General features: G+C 28.4%; 1 protein-coding gene across 1 annotated transcript; it reads right to left on the bottom strand.

Moving 5' to 3' along the window:
* Positions 1–8,168: 8,168 nt before the first annotated feature.
* On the bottom strand, positions 8,169–11,013 carry LOC108477143 (zinc finger protein CONSTANS-LIKE 9). The gene is made up of 4 exons (XM_017779602.2): positions 10,769–11,013; positions 9,239–9,724; positions 8,673–8,819; positions 8,169–8,534 (listed from the first exon to the last, which is right to left on the bottom strand). Exons 1-4 carry the CDS (start codon positions 10,871–10,873, stop codon positions 8,427–8,429), a joined length of 846 nt encoding a protein of 281 aa, XP_017635091.1. The 5' UTR covers positions 10,874–11,013; the 3' UTR covers positions 8,169–8,426.
* Positions 11,014–11,689: the final 676 nt, after the last annotated feature.

Genomic DNA, 11,689 nt, shown 5'->3' with positions numbered 1-11,689 from the left:
TATTAAGTAATTTCTACTTCACTCTGTTTTTTTAATATGCTGCATAAACCCACCTCTGTGATATTTTCTCGTAACTGAATCTATAAAAAAAAAAAAAGGGCACTTATATTCAAGACTTCAAAATTTGTTCTTTCTTTTTTATTTTAATGAATTTGGATTTCGGGTCTCTGATCGATAACACCAGCAAGTCAACTCCGGGATTTTGTTTAATAATTATGATTTAAATTTGAAGTAGAATGTAAATTATTTGATGCGATGACCTATCCAATAGTCGGTGGATGATCTGGTTTTATAAATTAAAATATTGTTTAGTTGTAGATGAGAGTCAATAACCATGGAGGATTCCGATGGCTCAATCCATGTTTTGCTTGAAAAATGGTTGTCTGAAAATGATACGAAGACAAACCCAGTTCAGTTCGACGAGACCGGCATGGGTCGACGATTTGAGGCTGTGGGTGATGGCTTCATGCATGAAAGTTCCGTCTACTTTGATTGTAAACGAAGCTAATAAACGTGGAGGATGTGGATGAATTGATTGCATGGTTTGTTTGAAAAAGTTGATGATTTTTCATGGTGGGGTTGGGGGATTCAAGATGATTAACCTAAATGAAGGTCTACATACAAATCTGCGTATTGGATTTATCCGAAAGATGACCAATTGTGGGGGCCGTATCTTCAAATCCCAACTTGAAGAAGATGACAACCAGCAGTAGGGAGCTAAATCAACAGCTTATTCATAAACAGTATCAATGTCATGTAAGAATAAGATGCTATTCGAAGCAAAACAGGCCATTCTAGATTTCATGCATAATTCTCATTTACGGCTTAAATTTACTTAATGGTGATGGGTCAAACGATGAGTTCAAGATGCATTAAAAGCTTCTTGAAGTAATTAAACATGGAAAGATCTAAGGCATTTAGGGCTTTCCTTTTTTGGAGTACACAGTTTTGACTTCTTTGTCACTGAATTTAAATTAATTGCCTAAAATAGAAAGATCGGTAGTATATATTCATAGTTGCATCCATGACCAAAAACAGCAAGACAAGTATATCCCTATTCCCTAGTTTATTAATTATTACAGCACAAAAAAGTTTTAAAAGGAAAGACCATACTCCTATTTGGTTAGTTTTTGATCTATTTTTATCAGAAATTATTTTATGGATATCTCACCACTTCAATTATAATTTTTTCAATTATTTAATGATATTTAAAAAATTTGTTCGAAATTTAAGATTTAATATTTAAAATTTAAAATTAAAGGTAAAAAATTATTAAAATTATGTATCAATAATATAAAAAATTAAAATATTATTAAATAATTAAAATAGACTATAAATTATGTAATGGGAAAAATTTATAAAATAATTTCTCCCGTTTTCATAGTCGAAACTTAACCTAACAAGGGCTATTGTATGATTTCTTACAGCATGACAAAGTTTTAAGATTTGAGTTTCGTATAATATTCACAGCAATGCCTTATATTATTAAGTCTGCAAATCCCTTTTCATGGTTAGTAATAAAATGGCCAAAACCATCGAGTTCCAGGCATAGGTACGGGCCATGTTTTCTTTTAGGAATAATATTTATGCAATAACAACACCTAAATCATTGTTAAATTAAAATATATATAGATAACTTGTAAATAAATATTAATAATTTTATTTAAATATAATTAAATATTAATATTAATCATTATAAATAAATATTAATAATTTTTGATTTAACGGCCTTAAGTTTAGAATTTTAGTATTTATTTATAATTAATTCATATTTAATTATGTTTAAATAAAGTTATTAATATTTATTTATAAGTTTTTGTTATCTTTTATTTTATTTAATGATGAAGTGTCATTTTATTATTCATTACGGGACTTATGCATCGACAATGTATTAAATATTCTCCATTTTTTTTAATTATTAAAGTATTCATTACAAGTATTCATGATTGGGCCAAGTCGAGTTTAAAATTTATATTAATATACTTTATGTTTACCTAGCTCAACCCGACTTAAGATACATGTTTAAAATTTTGTCCAAACGCACCCATATTTATAAATGGTTAACTCAAGTTTATTTTAAGCCTATCTATATATATTTTTTAAATATAATATTTACAGTATTTCTAATTTAATATTTAATAATTTTATATGTTTTTATTTAGTATTATATATTATTGTAAATTTAGCTTAATATTATGTATAAATAACTTAATATATTATATTATAAACATAGAAAAAGGGTTAATTTAGATTAAATTCGACTCTTAAATGCACAAGTTTATGTTTGGCCCATATTTTAAACAAGTCTTATTTTTTGTCCAAATTCATTTTCTAAATTTAATATTTTTGCCCGAACTCTCTAAAATTTTGGGCAGGTCTTCAATTTTGGGTGAATAACTCAACCTACGAACAGATCTAATATTCATCATGTTTATTTTTCAATTTATGACCAAAGTATCTATAATATTTATTTTTAATTTATAAAAATTATTTTTTCAAAGTTTATGATTATCTCTTTCTTTAAATATTTGAATCTAAATTCTCTTTTTAAAAGTATAAGGTGAGGTTATTATATAAATATAATTTTTGGGTATGCTTGTTAGGTTGATTCCTTGTTAACCAGTCCTAAAAGAACTGCAAGTGTTTGAAAAACACTTTACCCCTTTTGGGCCTCATTGCTATTAGATGGATTTTGAGTTTTGATAGTAGAAATCCAAAGATACGAAAAGTTTCTTATATTTTGTGTTTCTAAAAATGGGTAAAATAACTTCTAGCTCTTGGATTTGACAATTGTTTTAAAATTAATCCTTAAATTTTTATTTACATTAATTTTAGAATTTAAAGGTACACTTTGAGATTATGCCACGTCATCATCTAACAACAACAAAAATATTATTTAAAATTTACAAGTAATGACGTGACATAATCTCATAATGTCATCTCACCATATCTTAATGAAATCCAAATCTAGAATTCAAATTGAGAAAAGCTACCATATTTCAAGAATAGTGTGAACCAAAAAAAAAGATTTAAGATGAAAGTGAAAAAAATTTCCAATTCAAAGACTAATATATTATTTTTATATTAATTAAGTGAATTTTATTTACATTCATTAAAAATCTCATACGTATTATAGCAACATATTTTTATTTGGATTTGTTTGGACATTGTAACGTCCTCAAAACTCCATTGGTCGTAAATAATATGAGATAAATTTTAGTAAAATAAGGTATAAAATCAAAGAAAATGAAAGTTACAATATATCAAAAGAGAGTTAAATCAAGAAGCATGACATGATGTATTGAGGAAGGGACTAAATTGCAAATATACAAAAAGTTCTATAGCACAAGCCTAAATGTAACATCTCTACAATTGATATATAATAAAAGTAGTAATAAATTGAATAATGTATAATTGATTTTTCGGTAAAATGGGAAGATGATATAATGCGGATAAAAGAGAATATCGAGGAGTATTAAAATGATAATGATAATGATTAATAAGTAGGTTTTAGTATATTGATTTAAAGTAAAGGCTAAATCGTAAATATGTGGAAAGTTTTTGGCTCAAATGTAAATATTTAAAATTTAGGGGATTGAAATGTAAAAATGAGAAATTTGAGGGACCAAAAGTGAAAATAATCTAATTTACTAAGATATGGAGTTGACATGCAGGGACCAATTTGAATAGGTGAAGAATTGTGAGGGATTAGATTGCAATATTACCAAATTAAGTGATGATTCAAGGATGAATTTTTGAAAGATCATGAAGGGTAAAATGGTCAATTAGCAAGAGGGAGAGTTCTAGAATGTAATGGTGATGTTAATGATATTTTGGTGATTTTTTTAATTAATTAATTAGTTAAATATTATTTTATTAATATTTTTGTTTAGATATTTATTATTATTTTATTTAGAAAAATGGTAGTATAAATAGAGAGGGAAGGATGAAGGAAATGGATCATCCTTCCAACGTGAGTGAAAAGGTGAAAAAAAAAGTTTTCTTTTCTTTACAACTTAATCCTTTTCCATGAAAACTTACCTTTTTACCCAAAATTTTTGAAAATTTCCTTAGATATTAAAGAGAGAAGATGAAGTGGATATTCTAGAGAATATGCTCATCAATTTAGAAGTAAGAAAATAGTAGAAGAAAGTGGAGAAAATGAGAAGAAAAAGGAAGGAATGTGGTGAATATGAGAAATGCATGGAAATGACGAAGAAATTAAGAAATTATTGACAAATGATGTAAGTTTCATACTAAAGCTACTTGTATTTCAACAGATTGAGTTAAATATGTTTTGAGTGAGATGTATGAAACATGTATTTAATCTAGATACTAGAAATAGAAAGCATTTGATGAAGAGTAGAGACTTAAAACACTAAATTGGTAAGAGAGAATGTGATTTGTATGGTGAAAAGTACTAAGGTTAAGAAATGAGTATGTAATCTACACATAAACATAAGTGTCTAAATTGTATAGTAACAAAAATTATGGTAATTATGTGTGAATGAATGAAAATTGTGCAAAGAACCTTAGAAAAGAAAATATTTTCATTAAAACAGTTTGGACAGCAACAATGACTTAACTTTGAAAATTCACCTAAAATTATAAAAGTTTAGTTAGAGATTAAATTAAATATGAAATTAAAGCTTGTTGAGTCTAGTTTCATATGGAAGAAACGGTGAAAGAAATGGAATTTTATAGTTTTAGATATATTAATTTTTGTAAAACAAGGTTGGAGTGGATTCGAGTTCCCCTATTCTGACTTTGAAAAATCATCAAAAATTGTAAAAAAAAAATAATGATGGGTTTAAATTTATATTTTAAATTCTTAATGAGTCTCTTTTCAAGAGAAACAAACGGAAACATTATCTAAATCTTGTACTAAGAGATAATTAATTTTAGTAAAGAAATGTCAAAGGACAGCTTTAATATGAACACATAAGTAAATAGTGGAATTATAGATAATGTTACATGTAAGCATACTATATACTAAAAGTTAAAGATTCTAACAAAAATATACATAAAGGGTGTGGAATGGAGAGGAGGAGGAGGAAAAAAAATATATATATATATATATATATATATAGTAGATGAATTTGAAATTTTTCAAATGGTTGTAAGTGATGGAATAATTAATACATGTGAATATATTTAAATGAATTAATAAAATAATAAGTGAATAATTGTTAATTGATACGAAATTGAATTATTTGTTAAATTTTATGAAGAATTAAATTGATCGGCACAATTTAGAAATAAATATGAAATATCGTAAAGTAGGTAAACTACTTTTGAAAGTGCAAGTCCTCCAATGGTCTTATTTGTAAAACTTTAATATTTGTGTTAATTTTATATACTTTGTTATCTTTGATTGAATATCATGTTTTTACCAGGACTTAATATTAGAAATAGATGTAAGTGGATGATATGTAAAATAAAGTGGCGGTTATGACATCTAAATATATATATTCAAGTAATGATATAAAATAAGTAAATAAAAATAAAGCGGGAAACTTGTAGGAAATGGAGACGACGTCACGATGACAAGTTCGCCATGTCACGACGTGAAAACCCTAACGTTGAAACTTCTGTTCAAATTTTTTTTTATGAACTATACAAATTGGCCTTTGATCAATTGTAGATATTTTAATATGTTCATTTAACTCGTAATTATTCAATTATTACTGAAATGAGTTAATGATTTATATTAATTAAATAATATGATACATTGATTTGAAATTTTCAGTATTACTTCGGCAACAAATGTGACATCCTGATGCCTTGACTCGACAACCGGGTCAGGTATGGAGGTGTTACAGTCAATCTGGGCCAGATTTGGCTCTTGAATGCTCGAGTTTGTGTTTGCCCCATACTTTAAACAAGTCTTATTTTTTGTCCAATTTCATTTTCTAGATCTAATATTTTTGCCCGAGCTCTCTAAAATTTTGGCTAGGCCTTTGATTTTAGGTGAGTAGCCCAATCTACGAACATGTCTAGTATTCATCATGTTTGTTTTTTCAATTTATGACCAAAATATCTATAATATTTATTTTTTGATTTACAAAGATTAATTTTTTTCAAAATCCTCTCTTCAAAAATTCAAATCTAAATCACGTGAGGTTATTATATATATAATTTTTGGGTATGCTTGTTAGGCTAATTCCTTGTTAGCCAGTCCTAAAAGAACTGCAAGTGTTTAAAAAAAACTTTACCCCCTTTGGGCCTCATTACCATTAGATGGATTTTGAATTTTGATAGTCGAAATCCAAAGATACAAAAAGTTTCTTACATTTTGTATTTCTAAAAATGGGTAAAATAACTTTTAGTTCTCGAATTTGATAACTCTTAGTTTTCGAATTTGATAATTTTTAAAAAATTAATCCTTGAATTTTTTTATTTACATTGTTTTTAGAATTTAACGGCACATTTTAAGATTATGCCACGTCATCATCTAACAACAACAAAAATATTTTTTTAATTTCCAAGTAATGACGTAACATAATATCATAATGTCAACTCATCATACGTTAATGAAATCTAAATCTAGAATTCAATTTGAGAAAAGCTACCAGTTTTCAAGAATAGTGTGAAAAAAAAGTTTAAGATGAAAGTGAAAAAATTTTCAGTTCAAAGACAATTATAGAATTACATAATTTTAAATTCTAAAAATATTAATTATTGTAAAAAATCACACTAATTGAAAAAAAATTCTAAACAAACAACAAAACCTAAAATCAAATCATCATATATAATATATTATTCTAAAGAAATATTCAACAATACAATTAATAATAAAGTTAACAAATAAATAAATAAACACCCTATACAATTTTATCTAATTATTCGGTATTTTATATTTATTGGATTATTCTTTCTCTAACATTAAACATATACTCATCCTCATGATATTTAACCAAACATAAGTAAATAACAAATATAATTTATTAAATATTTAGTATGTAAAATGGATTAAAATTATTTCTAATTAATAAAAATTGAAATTATTAAAATGATATTAATAAAATTACAAATAATTATATGTTTTAAAATAAAATATTATTATTTTATAAAAACAATATCAACTTAAATTAAATTGGAAAAGCCATAATGTAATAAATTTATATGTAATTAGTTGTAATTATCCGTCTAGAGAATATATATACCCCACATTAGACTTGATTATAGGTGGAAAAGTGGAAGGTTTTAAGTAAAAATATAGATTCGAAAAAAGAGTTTGGACAAAAAATCGAGACCCTTTTATAAATAGGTTGGGCCTCGAGTAAGCTTGACCCAAATTTGTAAAAAAAGACCTGTTGTTTTTTGCTGCTTTTTTGTCAATATTTTGGTACTATTTCGTTATTATATTGTTACTATTTTGTTATTTTTATTTGGATATTATATAACCCTTACTTTATTGTTAACTTTGCTATTATTTTAGAGGCATTTGTTTTTAAGTTGTACCTATCTCAAGATTATTTAAATATAAATAATTTTTAATTTATTTTTAATTTGGTAAGAAACATTTATTTTAATATTTTTAGTGTATTTGATGAATTATATTTTTAAATTTATTAAAAAATAATATAAAAATTTAATAAAAGCAGGTCGTGACAGATCCAACTTTTAGTATTTTTATTTGAACTTAATTTGGGAAAAAAAATTTAACCCATTTATAGGACAGGCTTAAAATTCTATTGCGTTTCAACCCAAACTCAGAGCCATGATCATAGATAGTAATTAGGGCTAAATTCAATTATTTTTATACCGCAAAAAGCCGCCATTAAAAACTTTTAGCGTACAAACTTACAACACGTCTTTCAAAACTGTCACTATAACTTCCATTACATATCACCGTCGTGCGGTATACAAAGTAATGGAACCTGAGCCTACCTACCTCGAACCGTTTCCTCAAACTTACCATCAACTTGAATTATGATAGCCAAGTCACTGTGTACATTAATGATTAAACTAAAGTAATAATTTTTTTAAAAAGAATTTGACAAAAATCACTATAAAGCTTTGGCACCTGGATATTTCAAGGCCTTTATCAACAAGAAAATGACATCCTTGAGAGTAATATAATTTATACTCTTTTGTACCATCACATGAACTTCCAAATCTCTTTCACCGCTCATGATATAAATACTGCAGTCCAATAAGAAATATTTCGCAAAGCATGATTTTACAGTACATATATGAACAAAGTACAAGTTTTGTGCCATTTTATTTGAACAAAACACTATATACATCCATAAAGTGGAGTTTTATTACAGTGAACAAAATTAAGACTTAGGAGCTAGTTTATGGCTTATTCGGCACTACCCTACCCGTCTTAAGATTTCAGCCAAGTTGATACTGCTACTAGTTTTCTGTTACCTCGTTTGACTTACTAGCTTCGTTCGGGTTAAAGTTGGTGATTGTGTTTAATTAGTAGACCATAATTGCCTCTTGGAGTTGTCGGAAACTTCGGTCTTTGCAAACCTTCCGTGGATCCTCGGTTGACTATCAGCAAGTGCCTTCCTGCAAGCATACTGAACAGAGAAAATCGTGTCATTGAGCTTCTGTATGGAAGTGTGACAAAGGGCCGTATACATGTCAAAAGCTAAGCATAAGCAACAAGTTAAAGCAATTGATATCGAGTGGAATGGGAACAACTTCTACAGTTTTACCTTGATTTTCCGACCAAAATTCCTCTTAGTCTTCTTGTTCCTGTATCTAGAAAGCTTTTCCCTTCGATCTTCAGAAGAACAGCTTCTGACAATTAATGGCCACTTGACGGAAGAATGGATGACGCTCACATCACCGTTGCCAAGTGTCTGTCATAAAAACTCAGTATCAAGTGTCTGTCACTTTAGCAATTTCACTTATTAGTAGAATTTAATTGCAAAGCAGGATCCACATCACTTTGTGGTGAGATTCCGAAAAGGGGTAAACAGTCTTGTGTTCATAGGAGGCCTCTACGAAACATTTACTCAAGTCTTTGTAATGGGGGAGAATGGTTAGTCGAATAGCGGGAGAATCAAAGACGAAAAGTACCTCCGTTGATTAGACAAGGTCCGGGTAATCAACGAAGAGGCTCTTAACATTCTCTAATCTGGTGCATCAGCTATATCAAAACAAGTCTAGAATTGGATTAAAATGAAATGATATACCACATAAATGCCTAAAAATGCTTCCACGTCAATCACAGAAGTAAAAATGTCAAAAAACAACGGAAAAGAAATTTAAGGCTGACCTTTATATCGCCTTCACTAAATGCTCTCCTCATTCCGTAAACAGAATCAAAATCCATTCCAGTGAAATCCAGAAAATTAGGCTCGACTGCAGCTCCTTGCATGCATTCCATTGAACTTAAACAATCCGAGCTCACGCATTCCTCGAATGATGCATCACGATTTTGGCTTTCATTCGTCTTCACAACGGGAGTATCAATATCAAGGACTGCAGCCGGTGCTGTTCCTATCGCTCCTCGTGCCATGAGATCCTTCTCACACTCATATAGAACCTCGAGAAGCTGCTCGTTTTGAAATGATTCGATATCTGCATCCTTAAGTTCTTGTGAAGTAATGACATCTTCACCGCACGAGATTAATGAGATGGCTGCGGTCATGGAATCAAGGCCCACAATCGGTTCCTCAATGATGGGCTCTAAAGCTCTGAACAGATCACCTTCTCCTTCCAGGTTATATTCAGAAATCGTGGAGGTTTCAGCGAGGTCGTTCTACGTTAAGCAATAATAGATAAAGGAAAGCTTAGAAACAATCACACCATTAACCGTTGAATATGATATTATAAAAAGAATCTAAATGCAAAAAGAAACACACTCGAAACTATATAGGGGGTCCTAACAGCTAGGTCCATCATGTGCCATTGACAACACTGTTATACAACCTGCTATAACCGGTTACATGCGAGGATTGTATAAACACCCAAGTGTGCGCTCGTTCATCACCAATCCTTATCTCTATTCCCACCATTACTCCATTGAAATCTATTTCTGGTTTTCTTTACCTTCATTCTCTATTCCTACCCTGTAGTTTACCCTTCGTCTTGCAGGTCACTCGAAGCCTCTAAATCTAAATATACGACCCCTCCGGTTCGGCCTCCTTCAAAGAAGCCATTAACACGACTAAAATAAAACTCAATATGAACTTCTTATAGTATGATTCCCAAACTTTTACTAGTTTCACACCAAGAAGTTGAAGAAAATGGAAGAAATCTTCAAGAACACGGAACTGGTGAAATTGAAAATCAATTTCCAATTATATTCTAACAATTTCTTTTTTTGGTTTCTTTTTTTGGTGGTCCTGCATGTACAGATTATTTTTGCACTATTTTTTTCTTCCATTTTCAGACTTGTTTGGTTGCCGGGAAAGTGATTTAAGATAATAAATTAATTATAATCCCCCCTTTTTATGTGAGAATCCAAAAAGCATAAACATGAAAGCTGAAGCTTTCCAAAATACTTCCTTTTCTTTTTCAAACTATTCATTTTAGTCCTTAGAAAGGAACATCAAACAAAAAAAGCTCCCTAAAAGTTGAAATTTTAATACGGGGAAATAGAATCCCAACATGAAAATCACTCAAAAAAAACTTGAAATTTTAACTGGAAAACAGCACTGAAGCAGAGATCAAAGAGGCTGATTCCGCAAATACAGGCAAATCATAAGCTAAAAACCCACTTTTAAACTAGAATAAATCAAACAAATGCAGATGACCCCAAGCAAATCAAAAAGAAAGATTGAGATTGAGATATTCAAAATACCATTGAAGCATTGGGTTTCTGGGTTTTGTAGTAATCTTCAAACTGCTGAAAATCTTGAGCAAAGTTCTGCATGTAAGGGATAAATAGCCCTGTCTCTGCATACATTTCTAACCCCACGAAAATCACACACACTTTCCTCTGATTCTTCAGAGATTTTGGTTTTGGCTTTGCTGTAGTAGGATTTTAGAAGATAGAATTTGCTTACTTATAATCATCATAGAGGGTACTATTAAATTATTGGTTAATATATTTGATAAATTGATAGTAAATATTGCCTCATTAGGGAAGAAGTTAAAATGTGAGCTTAAAATTAAAAGTAATAATAATAATAATAATGCATTATTATTGACATCTAAAATTACACAGTAAACAAAGATCATCTCATAGGTGAAAAATAAATTACTATAAAATATTAAAGAAATAATGTTAAATTTAATTTTTTAATATTTATATCTCTTGTTAATTTAATTTTAATTTTTAATTAAATTTAAACTTCAATTAAAAAAAGTGATATTAGATCATCATTCTTTTAAAAAGTTGAATTGTTATTTCTTAAACAAAAATAATAATTAAATTTTTAAACATGTCAACTCGCATTGCAATTTAATATTTTTCTTTTAATTTTTATGACCTTTGTATATATTTTTGAAATTTTAAATTATTTGTTAGCATAGCATAAAGGGATAAATTTTAAAATTATACATGAACTTTGATTTAATTATGCACGTGAAACTCTAATTGTGGTTCAAATTTATACTTGAAATTTTAATTTTGATTTAATCATATACGATTAAATAAATACATCAATTTATTTTTATATTAGATAAATATAATTATTCATGTATGCAATATATAAACATAAAATGATATTATATCAATAATTATGTTAATAATTTACAAGAATTGGATCAAATAAAAATT

The sequence above is a fragment of the Gossypium arboreum genome, chromosome 12 (genome assembly GCF_025698485.1).
Source record: "Gossypium arboreum isolate Shixiya-1 chromosome 12, ASM2569848v2, whole genome shotgun sequence".
Lineage (NCBI taxonomy): Eukaryota > Viridiplantae > Streptophyta > Magnoliopsida > Malvales > Malvaceae > Gossypium > Gossypium arboreum.
Note: the sequence above shows the minus strand (reverse complement) of the source record. Positions and strands in the feature narration are given on the sequence as shown.

Excerpts from the sequence above, each read along its gene's own strand:
- LOC108477143 (XM_017779602.2), bottom strand. The coding sequence starts at position 10,873 with ATGTATGCAGAGACAGGGCTATTTATCCCTTACATGCAGAACTTTGCT. Across the intron at positions 9,725-10,768 it reads AGAAACCCAATGCTTCAATG|AACGACCTCGCTGAAACCTC; the intron begins GTATTTTGAATA and ends TGCTTAACGTAG. Across the intron at positions 8,535-8,672 it reads ATTTTGGTCGGAAAATCAAG|TATGCTTGCAGGAAGGCACT; the intron begins GTAAAACTGTAG and ends TTCTCTGTTCAG.